Raw genomic sequence first — 23,595 nt, 5'->3', positions numbered from 1 at the left:
TCTCCGGCATGTTTGGCTGCGTATAAATAGGGCACCCATTGTGCCGCACATTGACGGGCAGTCGCATAAGGACGGCCGCACGTAGCTCTGCACAGTTTCGGCTCAAAGGTACAGCGGCGGGGCCCTGATGCCGCCGTCAAGTCGGGACAGGTAACCGTATCCTTCCCCGGCGCGGTCCACGCCCTCCGCTGCGCACAGGTAACGCCGAGCAGGAAGTGGCTGTCAGAGCCGTTTGCTGTCGGAACGTGGGTGAAAATGCAGCTGTGTGTCTGAGAGCAGAAGCGGGAGTTCGATTTTTTTGGAAGTTTTAGCATATTTCAAAGCAGGAAAGTGTAATTTTTGTGGAGAACATGCGGCTCTGTGCGACCTGCGCGCTGCTTCTGCTGCTGGCAGCTTTGGACTGTTCAGGTGAGAGAATCAACTATGACAGCAGGAAACATGTTGGTTTGTTGTTTGTTGGAGCTTTGGTGGGTTTTGTTTATGGTTTTCAGCGGGATACGTGGTTAATAATGTACAAAAGAACCCACGAAACGGATAAAAACGTGGCTGCATTTGTTGCGTTTGAGCCAATTGGGTCAAACATGAAATGCAGCTAAGAAGTGGAAACCCAAAGATGAGCTGTGAATAAACTGCAGGAGAACAGAAGACATTAAGGCAGCATTATGCATGATGGATGGAGCTGACAGATGGAGGCTGAAGCACATTTTCAGAGTGAGTGGAACAACTCTCAGCCTGACTTCGAGACCTCCATTTTCGAAAGGTTTACGAGGCATTTATGGAGCTTCCTGGAGGCTTGAATTCATCACGACTCCATTAATGATTGACCAACAATCTGCTGCTCAGCCGTGAGTCTGTTGGCTTTTATCATATTTCATGCTCAAACTGCTTTTGCTTTCTTCCTCCATTTGTTTTAATTCACGTCTGGGGAGCGATCAGCAGCAGCTCTGCGGCTTTTAAAAGCAGCTTTTCTGATGTTTGCAGAAACTGACACCAAAAATAAGGATGTATTTTGCATCCTAATATGAACCATGTTGTTTTACCGTCAGACTGTTGTCATTTGTCTCATTTCTTTTGTTGTTTTGTTTCTTTTTGTCATTTTTGGTCTTGTTTGTGTCTCATTTGTGTATTTTTTTGTCCCTTTGTCACTTTTTTGTTTAGTTTTGGGTCTTTTGTCTCATTTTTTTGAATATTTTGTCTTGTTTTTGTTGTCTGAGGTTTGTCATTCCTCATGTTTTTGTCGTTTTGTGTTTCATTTCTGTCTTGCTTGTGTTTTGTCTTATTTTTGTCATTTTGTGTTTTGCTTTATTCATTTTTTGTGCATTGTTTGTATCATTTTGTGTTTTTTTTGTGCTTATTTGTTGTTTTTGTTTTTTGTGTTTTTGTTTTGTCATTTTGTGTCTCATTTTTGCTATATTTTGTTGTGTTTTTGTCTTGACTTTTGTCGTTTCTCTCATGGTTTTTGTCGTTTTGTTTCTGTTTTTTGTCATTTTTGGTGTCATTTGTGTACATTTTTTATCTCGTTTTTGTTGCTTGTCTATTTTTTTCCCTTTTTAATTTTTTGCATCTAATTTTTTGTTTCTTTTTGTTTATTTTCGTGTCTTTTGTCTCGTTTCTTGTCTCTTTTGTTGTTTTGTGTCTCATTTTTGCAATATGGTGTCTTGTTTTGGCCCTTTGTAACTTTTTTTAGTCTATTTCTTATTTAATTTTGTGTCTTTTATCTCATTTTTTGTCGTCTTGTGTCTCACTTTTATCATATTTTGTCTTATTTTTGTTGCTTTTTGTCTGACATTTGTTGTTGGTCTCATGTTTTTTTTGTCACTTTTTGTTTCCTTTTTGTCTCACTTGTGTTTTTTTTTTGTCATATTTTTGTTGTTTGTCCATTTTTTTGCCTTTTTTTTTGTTTAGTTTTGTATATCCCGTCTGTTTACTGTCACATGAAGCTTACATTCTGTCCAACTGCTGCTTTGCTGCTTTCAAGTTCTTGCAGGTTCAGATTCAGAATTCCTTCGGTCTTTTCATGTTTGCAGCCTCCAAAAAAGAGACCTGAAAATCACGAGTGTTTTCATTCAAACCTGCAGGAGCCGTTTGGCCGATCAGACAGACGTTATGATTACTGCTTTGGGAGTGTCCTGTAGTTCACTGGAGGAAGGTTCCATAAATGTGTTTTATGGTTTTATTTTCGATTTAAATCTTAGGACGCCAACAGAAATGTGAGGCTAAAGGTGGCAGAAGTTCACCAAAACTGGACCGTTAAAGATGTGATGAAATTTGTTTTCTGGTGTGATGTGTTCATGATATAGTCAGAATTTAGCAGCAACAGGATGAATCCATTGAGTCAACATGGCATGTGTCAAACTCCAGGCCTGTGGTGGTTTTGTAATAGAATGAGCCATGTTTGTTCATTTTGGACATCCATGATCCATTGGAGGGCAAGACCGTGTGTGTTTTCTCTTTTCCCCTACATTCTTTCAAGTTTAAAAAGATCTCTTTTATCACAATGTAAGCTCAGAGTTCTTTTCCACGCATACATTCACTTGCTCTCCAGCGTTCTGACCCCAAAGTTTCGTCAAAGTAGAAGACGCTCCGAAGAAGTCCTCCCAGATGACATCGTCCTCCTGCAAAACACGCTCAGTGAACCCGAAGACCTTCTGCGTCAGGTAGAGCGAGAAAGAAGACGGGTTGGACTCGAAGTTCATGCACCTAAACCCAACATCTGAGGAGACATTGCAGCACTAGACGGGTTAGAAGTCCAAAAAGTTGATGATTTCCTGTACCTTGGAGGCTACACCAACACAGCATATGATATAGAAAAAAAAAACGGTAAAACCTGGGAAGCATTGGACTCTGTCAAAAATATGAGTATCTATAATTAAAACGGCACCAAAATGAGAGTATTCAAGGCGTCAGAGGAATCCATCTTACTCTATGGATCCGACCACTGGTCACTAATGAAAACACTCAAATGCAATTGATGGGATTAATACCAGGATGATACAAAACATCTGCTAGAAATCACACCTCACTAGTAAGTCGCTGTACGGCTCACATCCATGCTGGTCAACCATAATTAGATGACGTAGACAAACTCTGGATGGACATGGGGAGACGCAACGAAGCAGCTGGTCGTTGTTATGGAAACCTGACACTGTCAGAAGGGCTGGCAGGGAGAGCTCAAGATTAAGGAAGGTTCTAGAAGAAGACATTGGTCCAGAAGGCAAAGAACTTTTGACTGCAATGCTGAAGGACTTTGTTCACATCACTGAATCCCACAGCGTGTCTAAGAACTGATGCTGATCATGCGCATCCTCACAAATCACAGATTACAATCTTAAAGTGTCTAATTCCAGCATGATGATGCGCCAAGTCGCTAAGCTAAAATCTTCTCAGACAGGTTTCACAAACATGATGGAGCACTTCCAACAGCAGCTTCATCACGTCTGAATCCTGTAGAACATCTTATTAATGTTAAAGATTTAACAAGTAGATGACAAATGTTTGCAAATGTTGTGATGTCAGCATGGAGTAGAATCTTAAAGGAACATTTCCAACATTTTGCATCAATATTCTTGAAAAACGCTACAAGAAATGGCAAAAGTTATTGATCAGCAGGGAATTCTTGTCAGAATCTGCAGCTCCTCTCGCCTTCACAGAGGAGGTGGGTGGGCGGCATGGCTCAATGGGTAGAGTGGCCATCTGCAGGAGGGTCGCTGGTTTGATCCTTGGCCTGGAGAGCTCATGTCGAGGTGTCTCTGAGCAAGGCGCCAAACCCCTAACTGCTCCTGATGAGCCGTGGTTGGCGCCTTGCATGGCAGCTTCCCCCATCAGTACGTGATAGCAGTTTCATTACACTCTGTATAGTGACAATAAAGACATTCTACTTCTTCTTCTACATAGCATCACAGTGAGATTCAGTTCATCGGTTACTTGTCCAACTTTACTGATGTTTTTTTTTTTTTTCTGCAGCAGGCATCTGTTTTCAGTAAAAAAGGTCTAAAATCCCACTTTACCTTCTCTGCAGACCGACACAGAAACTAGCTGGTGAAAATGGTGGAGCATTTCTGAGCTTAAAATCCAAATATTTCCATCTGGAGTTGGTACAGACTAAAAACAGAACTAAGAGAGAATGAATATTGGGCTTACATTTTGCAGAAATGCAACACAACTAAAGGGTTCACAACTTATTTCCATAGTTAAAGCGGCACAGAACAGCTTCTCATTTTCATATAGTTTGAATTTTTGCTATTTTATTTTTACAGTGGACGTCTTAATCTTTTGTTTAGTAGAAACTCCCATTACAAAAACATACATCTTGCAGGATTCATGACACCAACAACTGAGGTAGTTTGTGACTAAAGGAAGCCAAATATCTGGAAGATGTTCCTTAAAAAACAAAGCTGTGTGAGTGTAAATAGTTTTCAGGGGCTCCTCGATTTCTGTCTGAGCTTCGTTCCTACGGTGTGACGTAAGTTGATTTTGAAGTTGGAACTCTGGTGAAAATGTAAACAAAGACGTTAGATGCGTCAAGATATCGACCAGTTTAAATATTTGTACAACTACAATGACGACAACAGTCGTTAGCTCACACTGAAACACAACTTGGTTGGAAAATATCTGTGAAAATGTAAACTGTAAGTCTGATGTATGCTTGGGAGCCATAATGAGGTTAGCGAATGTAGCATAATCCAATGTGGCACAAATATAAACAAAGCCTTCTTATAGCGTCGCGTGACTACTGTACATACAGTATTCATCCGCTCCATTCACCACGTGACGACGTATTCATACACCCCTTGCCAACTAGTTCCACTGAACCAGTTCCAACGTAGCGGCAAAATGACGTAAGTTGAGGGGGTCGTAAACCGAGGACCTCCTATATATAGCAAAATAAATTAATTTCTTGAATTTCCCTTGGGATTAGTAAAGTATCTATCCATCCATCACTTACTGTTGTGAAGTTCCTGAAAACAGTTTGTGTTATTGCTCTCATAGACGTGACTGTACTGAAACCACCTGCAGCCTCAAAAGTGACAAAAAACTAAGCCGGAGCTGCAGAGTCACTCTACAGCTGCTGATGTGTTAAATGACAGAAAAAGCAGTAATACCGGTTTCATCTGGAGTTTTAAAAGGTTGACGTTCACCAGTAACAGAAGCTGAATTCACTGTGGGAGAGTCAGACATTACAGAAACTACACATGCTTTGTAGAACTGGTTCAGTTCCTCTTTACTCACCAGGTGACTCATGATAAGAATCAAATTAAAGCGTTCTGGTCTGGCGCTGCGGTAAACGGTGATAGGTGTGTCTGGAACCGCAAGTGTCAACAGCAAACTGCTTGTTTCTTAAGTGTGTTGATAGCTTTGAAGGTAGTTGTTCATGGTAATTATAATAAATGGACACATTTTGATCTGATGGGGGTACCTGAGGAAGGTCTTGATCAGCTGTGGCCATGAGTTTGTCCATGAGATTTTATGTTAATCCATCCGGTAGTTGTTGAGATATTACAGTGTTGGAGCAACAGACTGACTCAACTAGAGGCATGTATTTGCTTAGCGACCATATTTGTTCTGTTTCCTCAGAAATCCTGCAGACGGCGGTGCGACCAGATAAAGGCTGGACTGTGATGCTCTCCACTAAGCTGGATCAGTGTCCGGTTTGTACAGTCAGCGGGGTGAACGACACCCAGACGACCTGCCAGGCTTCTCTCTCTCTGGTACCTGAAGAGGAAGTCAAACTGTTGTTTAACTGCTCCCAGCCTATTGGTCAGACCTACACCGTGATGATCAACAGCTCCATTGGTGAGTATAGGGTTAGTAAATACAGGTCTGATCGTTGGTGTGCTTGAGACTTTCATCAAAATGCTTCATGATGTTCTGTCCAGTTTAAATGAAGCAAACTGGCCTCATCTGAAGTTTTTCAAGAAATAGATTCTTATTGGACACCGTCTGTGTAGATCCTCAATCATCCAGGTCTTGATAACCCTAAGAGCTTCAGTGAAAGGTTAGTTTTTTGTTCTTGAAGATGTCTCGCACTCATCCAAGAGGCTTCTTCAGCTCTGACTAACTGATGTGGAGTCCCTGAAATGTGTCGCCATCAGATCACTTGGCTAACAGTCCAGCCTGCTTCAAGGTGTGAATGGTTGTGAAACTGCAGATCAGAGATGACTCAGGAGGACGGCAGCTCTTCAGGACGAGACTCGGCATCCACCTACATCTGAAGGACAGTCTTTTGAGAGAAGAAATGTTCACATTCTGGACTGAGAAGACGGATGGTTTGAGAGTGAATTAAATGAAGCCATCCATGTTAAACTGGAACAGTCGTCTCTAACAAACCACTTATCAAGTACTTCTGATGCAGTCTTGAGATATCACCAAAGAACATTTCACCATTAACGCCTTGAGTCATCTCTCACCAGGAAGTTTCACAACCGCTTGAGGTATGCAAGTTCTTGATGGTCCATAGATCGTATGATTTAGGGCCGACAGTAGATGTTTGCGACCCCACATCAGTCAGTCTGAACTGGAGGAGCCCCTTAAAAGAGAGCTAAATGTCTTCAAAGAACCAAAAAGAGGTCCAGTGGCCCTCTCCTAAAGCTTTGAGGATCGATCATAAAAAAAACTTTAGAGGTTAGCTAAAGCTGTTTTACTCAATGTTCTGGAAAAGCAATATAAGAAATAACAAAACCTGTGCCTAAGCAGGGAATTATCTGAATCTGCAGCTCCTCTCTCCTTTACAGAGGAGGAGGAGGCGAGTGGGCGGCATGGCTCAATGGGTAGAGTGGCCATCTACAGGAGGGTCACCTGGAGAGCTCATGTCGAGGTGTCTCTGAGCAAGACGCCAAACCCTTAACTGTTCCTGACAAGCCGTGGTTAGCACCTTGCATGGCAGCTTCCCCCATCAGTACGTGATAGCAGTTTCATTGTACTCTGCATAGTATGCAGCGCTACAGTGAGATTCACCTCATCGATTAGTTGTCCAACATTACTGATGTTGGTTTTTGCTGCAGCTGTTATAAGCAAAAAAGCTCTGAAATCCCACTTTACCTTCTCTGCAGACTGACACAGAAACAAGCTGGTGAAAATAGTGGAGCATTTCTGAGCTTATGAACCAGATATTTCCGTCTGGAGTTGGTAGGGTTAGACTAGAAACAGAACTAAAAGACAATGAATGTTGGACTGTGCAGAAACGCAACTGAAGTATTGTTTCTTGCTTACTTCCGCATTTGAAGTCTCTTTCCTGTTTATTTTTACAGTGAATATGCTAAGCTTCTGTTTTGTAGGATCTGCTTTTACAAAAATATACATCTCACAGGATCCATGACGCCGAGAACTGAGGCTGTTTGAGAGTAAAGGAGGTCAAATATCTGTAAGATGTTCCTTCCTCTATAGGAAAAGGTTCCTCAGGGTGAATTAATTTAACTGCATTCCACCCCAAATAAGATATTGAACCCCTGTTGTTTTTGTTAGCTTGTTCTTGGTAACCAAATTATAATTTTTCTTTCAATCTGGGTCCAAAGTTGGTTCCTCATACTTCATCAGTCGTACCACATTAAGACATAATTAGTAGCTGAGCACCAATGCTTAACACTTTCAACCAATCTATGAATCTCCTTTTGCCTTTGATTTTGTTTCAGAATGCACCAAGGATTCCTGCGACCCGTCGAGAGTAGCTCTACCATCCGTCCTGACGGAGCTCAGCAGGACCTTCTCCGTTGAGGTGAAGGCACCTGAGAAGACGGTTGTGAGTCTGGATGTCCTCGGGGAGGGATTGATGGAATCGTCGCAACCGTGCGCCGATGGAATTCAGTATTCAGTGGTCACATCTAAGACCGATGGCAAAAGCCCGACTCAGTATTGTCGAGGTGGTTCAGAAACTCGATTAGATCTGTCGAATGAAGCTGCCGTGTCTCTGCAAGTTTGGCCAAATGTTAAGGTGGAAACGGCGTCGTTTCAGGCCTCCGCTGCACCACTGAGTAAGAACAACGCCCTGAATATATACTCTTCTTCTGTAGCAAAGTAAAAACTATAATTTTCGCTGCAGCTTCACCAACTTAAGTTCAACCTTAGTGGAGTTCTAAACTGTTTCTAACATTTCTCCATGGATTCATGTGTAAATAAAGTAACTATAGTATTCCTCTTACATTCCAGTGGTATTTCTGTTTTCAGCCAACTTTCAACAAGAAAGTGACTGATTTTACTGAAGTTTTAACGGTGCAGTTTTCTAACTACAACCTCTGCACACAAAGTTATTGTTGGATTTACTACAAGCTGGTGAATTCCAACCCTGCCTCAGTCCCACGCTGTTTTATCCTCTTTAGAGGGCAGAACGATGGCGGTAACGGTTGATCCCAGCACGACGGTGGCCCTCATCCGAGACGTGGAGGAACCAGAGTGTGAAGTTTGCACCGTTGAAGGATCCACTCCCTCCTGCAGCTCCAAAGAAAAGCAGCTGACCAGCGCTGAAAATTCACTGGAGTTCAGCTGCCTGAAGCCTGAGGACGTGTTCAGCGTGAAGATGAAGAAGAAAATAGGTGAGAGAGGCTGCAGAGGCCACGAGACGAAGTTAAACTCAGAGATCAGTCATTTTAGATGAACTGTATGTTGACTGATAGAGTGTATTCATCAGTAAATAAGCTAATAAAGTAGATCAGTATACACACACATAAATGAGCACATACATATTTCAATAACTGTATTTTTTTAATAGAAGCTATAGCTTATAATTGTAAATATTTAAATAGACACTTAAATGTATAATGGAATGAATCAAGGAATAAAACAATTATTTATTCATGCATTTTTATTCTTCATGCTTATTTATTTCTAAATGTCTGCTTGGGAAATACAGATTGAAATATAGTAATAATTACCTATTTTTTTGTTTCTATGATTTATTTTTTGTGTATTTCTAAAATAGTTTATTTGTGTATCTGGTTTTATTAATTAGATTTGTTAATTTACACTTTTTTTTCAGCTTTTCCTTTTTTAAAATCTCTTTTGATGAGTTTTTCCTCCTCCACAGCCATGATGCTGGCAGCCAGATCTCTTTCTCTTTGCACTCCTCAGTGTTTATTCCTTTCTTTTCTTTTCCCAGCGTGCACTGAGAGCTCCTGTACTCCCGCTGCAGCAGAAGTCGATCCTGAGCTTTTCAAAGACTTCAAAAGATCTCTAACGTGGGACGTTAGTGTCCCAGAGAAGACTGTGTTAACGTTGGACTTTCCTGCTGGCGGACTGAAGCATATTTCTGCAGAAGAGAACTGCCAGGACGGCTATCGGTACTCTGTCAGCACAACTAAGAATGATGGAAAAATCAAAGCTAACAGCTACTGCAGAGGCGGCGCTTTGTCTCATCTGGATCTGCTCGGAGCGACGACGGTGACTGCTGAGGTACCCAAAGGAGGAGAGCTGGACCGAACTGTGTTTAATGTCAAAGCAGCACCAAGAGGTGAGCTCCTGTTAATGTGCAGTCTTCAAACCGCAGATATTTATCAAACAAAGCATTTCTTCAGTAGTAATTCTAAAAATATATCCCTAAAAAAAACGACAACCGATTGTCTAATGTGTTCGCATACTAATGTTTTGTAAATCACAGCTGGTGGTGGCAGAAATGTCTTCACTGTTACAGATATATTTCATTATAAACAACATTTTTTAGCAGGTGTGTAACAGATTTGGCACTCATGTAAGTTTTATACTGTTGCGCTGTACAGTATTTAAAAGAATCCACAATGCTTTGACTTTTTTAAAAACACGAACATATATCGTCTGCTCTTTGTCTGGATCAGCGTCTCACTACCTTTTTCCTCTTCAGGTGCCAGAATGATGTCGGTGACCCCTGACCCCGAAACCATCATCATCATCAGCAGGGTCGGGGAGGATCCGGACTGCAGCGTTTGTGTGGACGACCCTCCTAACCAGAAATGTGACCCAAAGTATCTGAGACTGACTGATCATCGCAACACCTCAGTAGAGTTCACCTGCCCTCGACCTCAGGACGTCTTCAATGTGGAGATCAACAGAGAAATCGGTATGAAGACCTGAACTTCTGCTCCTCAGCATCGTGTGCTGGCTGTAAAAAAGTTTTCTTAAAGAGCTCGTAAGCCTTAGACCTGTCTCTATATTTCCGTGCATTTTGATGCATTTGATGTATGTGGATGCCAATGATGGTTAAAGGTCCAATTCTGAATTATAATACAAAAACAACTTATTTTTTAGTCCGTAGTGTATTGTTTTAGTCTTTTAAGTCTAGTTCGACTGAGATTGACTGTACAATGGAATGAATTTTACCTAGAAAGGTTCAACTTGACAAGATTTACTCAAAAAGTAAACCAACAAGTAATAAATAAGGAGGAAACGGATAAAAATAAACCAAGCAAGACAAAACCACACTATACCAAAGTACTATATGAATGAGTCGTCTTGGTATCAAGTTCACTGTACGTTTTTGTCAGAAATCTGTCATATCTGCAGGTTAAATAGATTGTTTACAAAAATGTTCTCATTCCTAAACCCTAACTTTGCCAGCAAGTTGATTTCTCGCGATATTTGTGAGTTCACAAATCTCTCAAGAAACCATCTTGCTCCGCTCCCGCATTCACTGTTCGTACAAGAGCCAAGTTGGCACGGGCCAATCACGCAGCAGTATTCGTGTGTGAGGCGGGATAATGGGCGGGATATCCGGATGTGAAGACGACACCAAGCGCCAGTAGATCAAAACAAACACGGCAACGGAGGACAACGATCGTGTAGATGCTGCTATTAAGTCAGTTTTAGCTGAATCTCCTATCGCTTCTTTGAAGGAAGAACAACGAGAGGCGCTTTGCGCATTTCTGGATGGTAAAGATGTTTGTGCTTTTTTACCTACGGGTTTTGGTCAGAGTTTAATCTACCAACTGGCTCTGCTCATTGTGAAGATCCCGCGATTGTCTAAAAACAAACCTGTCAGAGGCGGGACATACTGTTGCATTGTCCAATCCGTGCCTCTTTCCTCCGAACGGATTTACATGGAGCGGTCCCAGATTGATATTATGGAGTACTATCAAGTACTACACAATTATTAATCTGGCTATTGCCAGGTTACCTAAACCCTGTTCCAGCAAAAAGAAACGTATCATGTGTTTGACTTCCACCACTATGATACTGATACCCAGACTTACTGACTGAAGTTTATTTTGAATTGGATAACCACTTACAGCTACTTATTTCCTGATAACAGCCTGCTGATAAATTCCTCCTATTTCAGGTGTGAAAACTAGGTCACCTTGTCTTTCATGTCCTTCTGCCTGCAGACTGCACAGAGACCTCCTGTTCTGGAAACATTGTCCAGCCGGAGTCCTCTCTGTTCCCGGACTTTAACCGGACCTTTACCTGGGACCTGAAGGTCGTCGCCACTCGGGCTTTCCAGCTGGACTTCCCAGAACCGGGAATGCGACAGATTCCCAACGAGGAGACCTGTCCGGATGCACACACTTACTCTCTTGTTATTTACCTTCGCACTGGACCGGCGAACATCGGTACCTTTTGCAAAGGAGGAACCGTGACAACCATCATGGCTCGCTACAAGGGAAGAGTGTCCCTGCAGGTCCCTGGAGAAGCAAAGCTGGATCCTGTAGACTTCAAACTGCATGTTGGACCTGAGACGGACAGTAAGTCAGTTAGTTTTTTAGAATATCTTACAGAGAAACCACAATATATCAAACATCACTTTGGAACAAGACATCTTCTGGTAGGTCACAAATCGAAAGATGAACACGAGTAAGAGCATTAAGCTGATGTGGAAAAAAACCTCAGACCACCATTGTTTTCTTCAGTTTCTTGTTCATTTTAATGCCTGGTATCACTAAAGGTACATCTGTTTGGACAAATATAATGAGAACAACAAAAACGGCTCCTAAGAGTTCAATTTCAGAGCTGATATCAGATGTTTTTCATGGTTTTCTTGATAATAACCAAAATCCCTTCAGTTCTTCCATCAATAGCTATGGCATTAGGATTCCATGTTTTCTTTTCTGTCTGTTTTAGTCCCATATTCCACACAGGAGTTAGTACTGATTCATAACCATTGTTTCTGATGTCTCTTCATGCTCTCCACCAGCTTCTGATCACAGCAGCCCATTCCTGTTGCACTAATTCAAAGAAATTAGCTTTGTTTTTTTGTTTGTGGTTCTCCATTTAGTGTTTGATGGTTTTCCACAGGTTTTCAGTTGGATTTAGATCTGATTAGTTATAGGGTTAGATGTCCTTCTGTAAAGGGTGAGCAGTCAATACTCTTCATGCTGTGCCTTCCATAAGAGGAACATCACTATGGACATGTTGGCGAGTTAAAAATGAGATTTTCACCACAGGGCTCTTTGTAGAGATGTAGATTATTCCATTTGTATGTTTCTCACCACAGTGTTCTCTTCCTGTTTCTCCTCAGAGTTGGCCATAGTGAAAGTCAACTTACCACGAGGCGTATCGGACATAGACTTCATCACAGCCAACTACCCCGGAGATTTCCCCGACGTGCAGCAGATGCAGTGGGACTTCACGGTACCCGGCATGCACAACTACTCCGTGAGCTTCCTCAGCCACGCCGCCCCCGAATGCCTCAGCGGTGAAGTTATGGTGGAGTATCAGAAGAAGGACAAGAAGGTGACCAAAGCGACTCTGACGGATCCTCAGCCCAAGCACCAGCAGGGAAACTTCAACATGGTGCTGAAGAACTGCGAAACCAACCGGACGCTGGAAGGACTCAACCTGAAGTACAGAGTGTCTGTGATGAGGAGCGGCCATCCAGGTAGAGCATGAAAACATGATCATTTCATGTTTAAAGTCACAGTGCAGCAGATTAGCAGACAGACGGCCGGACTTAGAAAACATCCAGACGTTCAGCAGTGAAAGTTGACTTATTTTACAGCAGGGTGTCAAACTCTTTTTAGTTCAGGGGCCACGTTCAACCCAATCTGATCTCAAGTGGGCCGGACCAGTTTTTACTATATGCTCAAAACCACAAAAATCTGATTTAAAAAAAAAAAAGGCAATAGAACAAGACAAAATATTGCAAAAATGAGACACAAAATCTCAATGAAGTGAGACAAATGACAAGAAATAAAACAGGAGGAAAAAACAAGTTACACAGAAAAATGTTAAATGACAAAAACACAAAACGGCACAAAAAACGACGAATAAAGCAAAGCACAAAATAAGACAAAACACGTCCGAGACCAAAAGGAAACGCAAAATGACAAAAACATGAGACGAACGACAGAAGTCAGACAAAAGCATCAAAAACAAATCCAAACCAAACACTGAATTAGGCAGAAATAGAATATATTCTGCCTCAAGTTACAGTGTGAAGCACAACACAACAATTTTTAGTTGTTTTAGTGTTTTTTAATGCCACTGTTTCAGATTTTATGTGTTTGTATAAAATAATATGCTAATAGTTTGAGAAATGGGTTAAATATCTCTATTTTTCCATGTAGAGTGAGAAGAAAAGTCTGTGAGGAGCTACACGAGTCTAAACTCGCCTCGTAGAAAGTCATGATTTTGGTCTTTTAGATCAAAATTTTGACACAGACCAGAATTTTTTTTTCTTTGATATCCGTTTGCAGTCTACAGTTACATGATACTGTTGGCATTACATGCAGAAATTAAACAGGAGATTTTGCAGTTTTTAATTCACAACATGTTGATTATTCTAAATTGTCCGTAGGTGTGAAGGTGAGTGTGATTGTTTGTCTGCTGGGAAAGGCTCCAGCACCCCCATGACCCTAGTGAGGATAAAGTGGTGTATAGAGAATGGATGGATGGATGGATGTTTGATATAACACCATCACAGTTAATTCTGAGAAGATTTCCTCCTGATCACTAAAATATTCTGTCTGTTTCCTGGTTAGTTCTGTGTACGGTGGATCTCACCAAACACCGAGAAGTTTCCGTGCAGATCGAGAAGGTTGGTTCCGACCCGAACTGTGAGATCAGCATGAATTCAAAGGTTTCAGAGAAGATAGATGTGGCTGCAGGCACCACAGCTAATCTGTCCTTCCTCGACTGTCCAAAAGAGGATATCCGCCTGACGGCCAGCAAAGTTATCTGTAAGATATTTGTTTTATTTTTCATGAAAACATAAAGTCTGTGTAGCATTTCATGTCACCAAAAAGTGTGACAAAATGGGTCATTCCTATTTATTCTTCATCTTTTTGTCCTTTTAATGCCAGGGTGTCGAGATGCGTCGTGTTCTGCGTCTAAACTCACCGTTCCCAAACTGGATTCCTGCCTGCCGATGCCGCTGCACAGCTTCACCTGGAACCTCTACATCCCTAAGGACAGAACACTGGACCTGGTATCGCCCACCGGGAGCCTGAAACAGTCTCTGCCGGGCCAGAGGTGCAACCACTCCGTCTTGCTGCATGTGGCTGAAGGCGACGGCTCTTCTCTGGGAGATTTCTGCTTTAATGGTGACATCCAGAAGGTTCAGGTCCACGCCAACGTCTCCGTCACGGCCACAGTCAAAGACTTCAACATCACCAGGGGGCCTTTTCTCAGCGTCAATGTTAGTCAGGAGATCCCAGGTAAAACATAAACGTGTGCTATTGTCTTTTTAAGCTGCTCATTATTTTCCCAGGCAATGGATTAAAAGCATTTTAAAGAATTACTAAATGGTGTCTCAAAGTGGCATCTTTAAATTTGGAATTTTTTCTAACTAACACAAACTCAGAAATATTCAACTTCCATCATTGAAAAGCAGCAAATCTTCACAAGCGAAAAGGTTCAAACTGATTTATTTGAAATTACAAATGACAGAAACAAGACATTTTAAAACAAGAAAAGCACCCAGAGCTCAGTCCTCCTCCAAGGCTGCTTAGTTGTATTATTTCCAACACGTTTGCCATTAAATACCAAACTGTCTATCTAATTCAGTTTTATCACTCAGAAATGAACAGTTGAACTTAAATGATGCACCTGAAAACAAGACCAACAGATAGGAAACCATCAGTTTATGAACAGCCGATTTCAGTTTAATTGTTTTTTTTCTTTTGCTCCATTTCTTCTATTTGCATTTTGAAGCTCTACAGAGAACTTTCTTAAGATCCAAGAGTGCAAAGGGAAGTTTCTTGCAATGTTTCAGCTGGTCTTAAGATTCTGATTGGGAGTGTATATTTTCGAAACAGGACAAACGGACGCTGAAATATTCGACAGTGATACTCGGTTATTGGTGTATTTCTGATGCAAATTAGGTTTAAGATCCTACAAAGCTAACATTGCTCTGTATCTGCTGAATCTATAAAGCTAACACACTGGACACGCTAATCTTTTGAAGCAATAGTTTGTCACTTTTGTGCTTGCAGATTGTTTTGCTCTCAGTGAGTTTGCAGTACGTCCATTTGCATTGCTTTTAAAGACCACAGTGCACAATAGTTCTAATCTCAAACAGTAAGTTGTTCTGTGATTGTCCTCTCCTGCACTTCACCAGCAACTGAATGCAACACGTTCGGACTTGTTTTCTGGATGTTTGTAGAGCTGTAGTCATTCTAGGTAAGGTTGGAAATCAGAAACAGGAAAAGGACAGTGAATGAGACAAATGGATGGACTGTTACACTAAAAATAATCTGGTGTGATGATGTTCAACACTGTAAGAACAAGAGCTGGAATGATACATGAGTTGTTTGACAAGTATTTCTAAAAAAATATATATACTGAATTTAGCATAAAAAATATGAATATTTTCTTGTTTTGCCATCTTTGATTGTAAATTGAGCACGTTTGGTTTGGTCTGACCAAATTTTGAAGGGTCACTTTGGTCTGTAGGACATTATACTTGAATGTGATTAATCACTTGATCAAGAAACTAACGAGCAGATGAATCAGTAGTGAGAATAAACTGCAGTCATTTTACCTTTGCATTCCACACAGGGGTGCTGTTGTACCACGCATGCTTTCTAATTCCTACATCTGACACTCAGCACTGTTTCCAACCTTTTCAGAGACCGTTATTTACAGAGTCAGCCCCAAGCTGGCGTCTCCGACCCTGCTGGCCACCCCCGGCTGGCCTGGGGGCATGAACCCCTCCACCACCGTGTCCTGGATCGTCACCCTGCCCAGCCAGTACCAAGCCCACCTGCAGTTCGTCAACATCACTCGGCCCAAGTGCAAAGACAGACACGCGTACATGAAGGTGAAGACACTGGATTCAGTGGAGGAGATGATGAGCCGGCGTGAGGACGAGGAGGCCGAGGACAAATTGTTAGTCCTGCAGAGCTTCTACCTCAACATGTCCAACTGCATCCCAGAGGAGAGGCAGTTTAGTGTATTGACCAAAATCACCCTGGAGAAGAAGACCAGTAAGCAAACTTCACTTTAGGTCGTTTATGTACTAAATTCATGAACTAAGATTGAACAGTTTGATTCTTTTCTCCACAGATCTCTTGGCCATCGTCCTCGGGATTACAGGAGCTGTTGTGCTCGCGCTTGCAGTGCTGGGTGTTGTTTGTTGTATCACAAAGTGAGTAGTAGCAACTCTCAACACTTTCCACTTTCCTGTATTGGTTATTAAAACTTAACCCGCCACTGAAGAGGTTTGCTGAGTGGAGCAAACGCAGTGCTGCATCTGTTGAATTAGATTTGGTACTCTGCCAAGGAATGCGGCAAACTTACTGTATGTGATGATCGGCGTTGGTTTGTCTGTCCGTCTGTCTGTCTGTTAGCAACATTACTCAAAAAAACTAACAGATTTGAATGAAATTTTCAGGGCAGGTCAGAAGTGACACAACGGCCACAAAGAATGTCCTTAGGCACCTACAGGAGAAGCCCAGACTTCTCTTGTAGGTTCTTGAAGACGTTCCACCTCTCATCCAAGATGAGATTCTTAAAAAATCAAGTCTAGTTGAACCATCCTGTTGTTTTTCTACACAACCTCTAGTTTTCTTTCCTCTACCTGGGCACTCGACTGTTGCGGACTTATCGGGACTTATCCATTGGAAATGATACAAGGAACAATTGACTAAACTGTGGGATGTTTCAGAGTCCCATCAATTCCTGCTGCCCGCTACATATTTAGGTCAGGCAATGTAGCAAACCCCAGTCAGACAATGGACAACTTTTATCGTTCAGCTTTCATCTGTCCTCCTAATTCTTTGGAGTTTGATGAATATGGGCCATGGTTTCTGTTCAGGTTGGATTGCAACAATATTTTGACAGCAGCTGGTTCATTATTGGTCTATATTCTAACTGGCTACCTTTTGTTGACTCTTTGTGGTCTGTCTTCACCTTTTCAAACAGGAAAAAGAAAAAACAAAAGATGAACACAGAGTCGTCCATCTACATCAGTAAAGGGAACATCTTCCGACCGGGCGACAGACACTTCAGCAAAACCCGATCTGACAATGAGTCCCACGTCTACGACTCCATAGACGAGACGATGGTGTACGGCCACCTGCTGGGCGACTCTTATCAAACTTTCACCGGCCCCGTTGACGGATCGTTGCCTACAGTCAAAGAACCAGACCCAGAACCCGAGATGGACCAGTACAATACATTCCTGAAGCCCTCTGAGACTTTCATCCCGCCCCGTCCGCGCACTCCCATTGACCGGCAGGACAGCCTCGGCTTCCAGGACCGCAGAATGGTCGACAACGAACTGTACACTTTCAAGAGCACGGGCGAGATAAACACAATCCGGCTGTCTGGGGTTGATATGGAGCCACAGCCGCCGATAACGGAAGAGTCTTTGTAGAGTGTTTGGACTGTATCTGTGGGATGGACTAAAGTTACTGAATCCTTGTTACAGCACCGAGTATCTGTCGACGGTACTGATGACAACATCTGTGCCTCCAACACACTCAGGGAATCTGAGTTCAGTTACTTTTTAAATGTGGTGCATCTTTGCAGAAACTCAAGTTTTAAGAGTGACAGTGCTGACCCTTGTCTTTAAAGGAATAGTTTAGAGAACATTTGCTGTCTGCAAGAGTTGGAGAAGATTGATGCTGTGGTATCTGTTGTTCCAAGAAGATACAACAATGCTGTTTTTTTTAAATATGCAACTAGTTGGTTTAGCTTAACATAAAAAAACAACCTACCAGTAACTCTAAAGCACTGTTTAACCTGGTCAATGTGATTAGTAACGGTTTAACTGACTTCGTAGAGACACTCCAAGAAGTAACTGCTCCTTTCCAAAAAATAGTCCAGCACATAATGTTCTGTAAAACCTTAACTTGTCATTTTTACTTGTTGCTTTCTTACTATTTAACCTTCTGATACACAACATGGGTCAAAAGTGACCCAAATTTAATGGAAAATGGGTATGTCTCGACCCATGTTATGCATTAAAGGGTTAAACAAGTGAGATATACCATGCTATTTTGTGAGCAGAGGTGCTGGTTTGTGGATTTTAGCTCCCCCCCCCCCCCCCCCATTTTCATTCTTTATGTTGTGCTAAGCTAACTTAATCTACGAGTCTTACTCTAAGAAAGGAAGCAACAAAAACAAACTATTTCTTCAATGTTTGATTTATTCGGTTTTAATAAGACTTTGCCAGTGTGTCATGATTCATGAACAGAAATGGAAAACATGAAAGTGCTCTGTCAGTGTCATTTTTAAAATGTTTTTATAACTTTTGCTAGTCTTTTTTTAAGATTTGTTTTTTTCTTTACCTGTAAATATAATTTAGTTTTTTTTTTCTTTTTGCAATAAATTTGAGGAAGTGGTTTGGAGGGGTAGCAGTTTTGCTCCTTGAGGTAATGGCTGCCATCGCACACTTAAAGCGGTGACATTTAATTTTTCCTCATGTGCTTCAACACTAACCTTTCTGCCTTCTTGGCGGTGAAAACAATTTAAACCACAGGAACGCCGGCCATGAAAAACAGTGTGAATGAGGGTGTGGAAGAAGTGCAGACTTCAGAGAAGCAGCCAGTGTTTACCGTGGAGAAGTGTGCTGGAAACAAATGCACAGGCCAGGTTTACACAGTTGCATCACATTTTCTGAAGCGACAGGCATCAGATTTTAAAGAAAGTCTGCATTTATTTTTACATTGTGGAACACTGTTCAACAGTTTTGGAAATACATTGATTTAATATCTTGCTGACAGTTAGATGGTAAGATTGATAGCTACGTGACAAATCCCATTTAAATGAACACACATAAGTATTAGCAACAAAATGTTAAGTATTCGAGTAGATGTGCAGATTCAGTCCCTCTGGCTGATATTATATCTGCTATCATCACAATATTAACAGTGAAGCAGGTGGAGTCAGTTTGAACTAACTGGTTATATTATGATAATTAATGAGCTTTAAAGGTGAATTTTAGCTAGGTGTTTGAGTCATTATGTTATGCTAGGCTAAGCTAACTACATTCAGCTGTAACACTTACATGCCAGTGTAGGCCCTTATGCTATCTGCTCTAAATTACAGTTTAAGAGTCTTTCCAGGTTAAACTTCATGCTTTTTTTGTACTGATTGCATAAACATAGCAAAAGGTATTAATTAGTGAGTTTCAGAGAAGCCTTGTTTCACTGAACAGAGCTAACCTAGCTAGCCAGTTCAGCTTAGTTTTATGTATATAAAGCCAATTCCAGGACACTTTACATAGTAAGGTGAAGAATTCACCATGTTGTATAACACACTGAACTTTCTCCAAATCCTTTTGAGCAAGTTTTTTGATAAGTGTGAAGAAATGACTGCTCTTTCAACAGGAAGAAACCTCCGGAAGAACCAGGCTCAGGGATGGCAGCCACCTTGGGGTGAGAAGAATCTGTAAACCAGCTGTATCAAGAGAGTGATATGAATCTTCTGAACAGAGACAAGAACACACATTTGTCAACATTTCCTTCAAGAAATCACAATAGAAGAGGGTATTCATACTTTATTGATGGTAATTTTACAGGCTACATCAGGCTAGACATTACAAGACGAGCAAACTGGCATAACTGATTGGGATATTTAAAAAAAAAAAGCGCAATATCAGTCATGATTCTGGCTTCTTGTGAATTGTGTTAAAATACAGTAGCTGTGAAGTTTAAACCAGTGGTTCTCAACCAGTGGAACTGCTGTAATGGAGGTCTGGATGTGTTGAAATAATGGAAAGTTACAAACATTAGTGAATGGTGCCAGCACCTACACACAGCCTTTATTATGGAAATACTGGTGTTTTGATGGATGGACATCCAAAATAAAGGGTTTTAGATGATTTGATTGAAAGAAAAGATGTACAAAAGAAAACAAAAAACTATAAAATATCTGAAGTCTGTGATTTCTTTGGATCATCCCACCATCTCGCTCATTCTAGACCACACCATGCTCTTCATGGTTTTATTGCGACCACAAGGAATGCTGCAAATGATACACCAGTAGATCATTTTTGTCGAAAATAAACAATTCTTATGCAACTGATTGAAACTTCTAGATCAGACTCTGGACTCGATGCAAAACCAGTTGTGAACCACTGGCTTAAACTCCTCCCAGAATAGCAGGCGTTGCAGCGAGAGTACACACACAAAGCAGCTATAACCAAGCACAGAGGCTACGACGAGGCCGATCAAACGATGTTGAACTGGCAGACCGACGGCTTCTCATCACGACAGTTTTCATCAAACCACTTCCCTTTGGAGGCCACAGAAAGGACGCCACAGTTCTGGGACATGGCGCCGTCCGGCTCGGGGGACCGGTAGTTGGACGTGTCCCAGTTCTTGTATGTGATGCTGGAGCCGGTCTGGTCCACCCAGGTGCCCTCTGTCATCAGGTCATTGATGCCCAACCAGACCTGCGCGTCCGGGCCGATGCTCTGGCGGATGTAGTCTCTGAGCTGGTCGTTCTCATCACTGGATGCGGGCGTACCGAGGACTCCGCCTAGCGAGTTGCAGTCTTCACTGGCTGTATGATAACGTTTCTTGAGAGGTTCAGCCAAGAAACACTTGCTGTGGATCTTTATGCCTTTTAAACAAACTGAAGGAGAAAATAAAAGGAGAAGATAGTTATATAGTCCCTGAACTTTGCTTTGATAATAATATAGACAAAAAAAGGAAAAGGGGGTTTAGTATCTGTTTTGATTGGCAGTTACAACTGGACATGATTATATGTTCTGAACATCAAGTCAGACACAGATTTGCCATGTGCTTCCCAGATTAAAACATCTAATTTCAAAGACTACACATGAACCCCATATGCCCTTATTTTGAAGAGAAGCATACCAAAGACTACTGACTTCTATTTGAACACATGTTTTGAGCCCTCATCTGTCATCTACATCCGACAGAAGTTAAACTAGAACTGATGTTTGTCTTTATTACCAAGATAAAGCTTTCTTCCCCTTGATGATCACAGAGTAGGTTTAGCTTGAGTTGAGAACAGTTATGGGGTTTAAACCTTGCTTATTCAAGAACAAGTTGCATTTGTCTGAACCATGGGGCAAATAAACGATGTCGTGCCACTATTTACACCTCAATGACTTTTCAACGTCCCAGTTTTTTTTACTGCATACTGATTCTAGGCAGTTTCGCACAGGAAAAATACCACTCTAAAGCAGCAGAATGCAAGTAAAATGCACACAGCTCACTCCCAACGCAGTGTAAAAGAGAAATTGAAGATGAAACTGTTGGTTTTGGTGAAACAGCACCCAAAAATAAGTATTACAGAGAAACATTGATGTCTCACATCATTTCCTATTAGGATATAACATTTAGGTATGTTGATATATTTGTGCATTATGACAGTTACTTAATTTATAGGACTGGCATGTTGATTGATGGCCAATATACTTAATCACTAGCTGCTACTTTAGGACCGCTTTTGATTGATATTCCTCTAAAAATTTGCAAAAACTGATGCTATACATTGCGCAGTTTGGTACTAAAACCTCTAAGTTTTTACTAACAGAACGCTACTGGTTTTATTTCTAAAAACAGAATTATTCTCAGAGCAGCTGTTCTGATTCCATTGTTAAGTGTAAACTAGTTCAGGTGTTTTACCTGTTTGCAGAGCCTGCTGTTCCTTCAGTAGGTTGAGCTCTTGGATGATGTCATTAACCTGTTTCTGTAGCTCCTCTAGGGCTGTATCCTTTGCTGCTTCTGATTGCACACACAAGAGAAATGTCAAAAAAAAGGGGGAACTCGTGCAAACTCAAAGAACAACTAAAGAATGTTTGAGGATTATAGTCCATGTTTATTAAAAGCTGATGCACTAAACCAAGCGGTGTTGGACAAATGTCATTCTTCCTCCAGGTTGTCCATCTTACCTTTCTTCACTGGTTTCCTCCTCACTGGATTCTGCTGAAATGAGCAGTTAATGAGCAGCAGAAGTCCCAGCAGCACACACACTCCTCTGAGCTCCATGACTGTTGAATGAGGCTGCTCCAACGTGGACGCTCGCTATTTATCTGCCTCCTCAAACACACCCTCTCCTTCTGTTTATCCCCGACACGCCTTCCCTCTCATCTCTCTGCACGGGGAAAAGTACTGAAGTCCAACGCAGGACAAACAGTCCGACCTCAGCAGCCCTTCAGGATGACATCTGGCTCCAGACTCTTCACGTGGAGGTCCAGTTCTAACCAGAGCCAGACCTGGAAAGCAGGTGGATGCTCTCAGACGAGGTGGAGCATCTATGACGTAACGTAAGGTGGATGAAAAAGAAATAGTCTTTGGTTGCATAAGCACCTAAATAACTTCGCTAAAGTTTACTTATTGGCTCAAAAGGCTCCTCTTTGTTTCCTAAAAGTGTTCCAAAATGTCTTTAGGAATGGCCTCATTGGGAGGAATTTGAATATTTCCAGGTTTTCTGGGCAACAATGACGCAGTGAAATGGAGAACTCTGCACTACTGTACCTCAGATTTTAGCTTCATCTCTGCACTGAGAGCCTAGGAGTTTGTTTTGGACCTGAGCGCTCTCCGCCCTGCACCAGCCTGAGGAAAGAGTGGAAACGATCCAGAGTCGCATCTGGTCTTTCTGTAAGCTTGCACTTCACACAATCCTCAGCTGACACGTGGCAAACACAAAAGGACGCAGAGAGACTGGACTGTTCCTGTGCAGTGCTGTTGGAATACAGAATGGGTTTCAGGTCTGGAAAGTCACCAGAGTTTAGAGTTTTCATCCGTTTCTTTAAAAGAATATGATCCAGAGTGAGTTTGGAACAGAAACACCTGGAGATGGTAAAGTTTAATAAGGTTGGAAGTTAAAAGTATTGTTACTCTTTACAGTAAATTTTAATTAAAATTCTCCTAGGATGTCCAAGTAGACCTAATTATCTGATATTGTGATAAACACCCTCTATAAGATTATCATCCATCCATCCATCCTCTATACACCACTTTATCCTCACTAGGGTCATGGGGGGTGCTGGAGTCTATCTCAGCTGACTCTGGTGAAGGCAGGGGACACCCTGGACAGGTCACCAGTCTGTCACAGGGCTACATATACAGACACACAATCACACTCACATTCACACCTACGGGCAATTTAGAGTAACCAATTAACCTCAGCATATTTTTGGACTGTGGGAGGAAGCCGGAGTACCCAGAGAAAACCCACACATGCACAGGGAGAACATGCAAACTCCACGCAGAAAGATCCCAGGTTGGGATTTGAACCGGAGATCTTCTTGCTGCGAGGCAAAAGTGCTAACCACTACCC

The 23,595-nt window shown here is 41.8% G+C and overlaps 3 protein-coding genes across 3 annotated transcripts in view; 1 reads left to right on the top strand and 2 right to left on the bottom strand.

The window, feature by feature from the left end:
- The window catches only part of rps5 (ribosomal protein S5), a 256,311-nt gene that overhangs the window by 74,547 nt on the left and 158,169 nt on the right, over positions 1-23,595 (bottom strand). The gene's annotated exons all lie outside the window — the stretch shown is intronic.
- On the top strand, positions 59-18,681 carry cdcp1b (CUB domain containing protein 1b). The gene is made up of 13 exons (XM_022213671.2): positions 59-408; positions 5,575-5,793; positions 7,629-7,967; positions 8,313-8,525; positions 9,089-9,439; positions 9,806-10,021; positions 11,283-11,639; positions 12,413-12,772; positions 13,875-14,072; positions 14,196-14,549; positions 15,963-16,319; positions 16,399-16,480; positions 17,257-18,681. Exons 1-13 carry the CDS (start codon positions 351-353, stop codon positions 17,708-17,710), a joined length of 3,558 nt encoding a protein of 1,185 aa, XP_022069363.2. The 5' UTR covers positions 59-350; the 3' UTR covers positions 17,711-18,681.
- On the bottom strand, positions 19,823-22,417 carry LOC110964836 (tetranectin-like). The gene is made up of 3 exons (XM_022213675.2): positions 22,205-22,417; positions 21,939-22,037; positions 19,823-20,916 (listed from the first exon to the last, which is right to left on the bottom strand). Exons 1-3 carry the CDS (start codon positions 22,299-22,301, stop codon positions 20,510-20,512), a joined length of 603 nt encoding a protein of 200 aa, XP_022069367.2. The 5' UTR covers positions 22,302-22,417; the 3' UTR covers positions 19,823-20,509.

This window comes from Acanthochromis polyacanthus, chromosome 11, assembly GCF_021347895.1.
Source record: "Acanthochromis polyacanthus isolate Apoly-LR-REF ecotype Palm Island chromosome 11, KAUST_Apoly_ChrSc, whole genome shotgun sequence".
Classification (NCBI taxonomy): domain Eukaryota; kingdom Metazoa; phylum Chordata; class Actinopteri; family Pomacentridae; genus Acanthochromis; species Acanthochromis polyacanthus.
This window is presented reverse-complemented; position numbering and strand designations above follow the sequence as displayed.

What these genes read in the sequence shown, in the direction of transcription:
- cdcp1b (XM_022213671.2), top strand. Translation starts at nt 351, where the DNA reads ATGCGGCTCTGTGCGACCTGCGCGCTGCTTCTGCTGCTGGCAGCTTTG. An exon ending in GGCCTCCGCTGCACCACTGA is followed by an intron (nt 7,968 to 8,312) that starts GTAAGAACAACG and finishes TATCCTCTTTAG; the next exon opens with AGGGCAGAACGATGGCGGTA. An exon ending in GAAGATGAAGAAGAAAATAG is followed by an intron (nt 8,526 to 9,088) that starts GTGAGAGAGGCT and finishes TTCTTTTCCCAG; the next exon opens with CGTGCACTGAGAGCTCCTGT.
- LOC110964836 (XM_022213675.2), bottom strand. Translation starts at nt 22,301, where the DNA reads ATGGAGCTCAGAGGAGTGTGTGTGCTGCTGGGACTTCTGCTGCTCATT. An exon ending in GAGGAAACCAGTGAAGAAAG is followed by an intron (nt 22,038 to 22,204) that starts GTAAGATGGACA and finishes GTGTGCAATCAG; the next exon opens with AAGCAGCAAAGGATACAGCC. An exon ending in ACAGCAGGCTCTGCAAACAG is followed by an intron (nt 20,917 to 21,938) that starts GTAAAACACCTG and finishes TTTCTCCTTCAG; the next exon opens with TTTGTTTAAAAGGCATAAAG.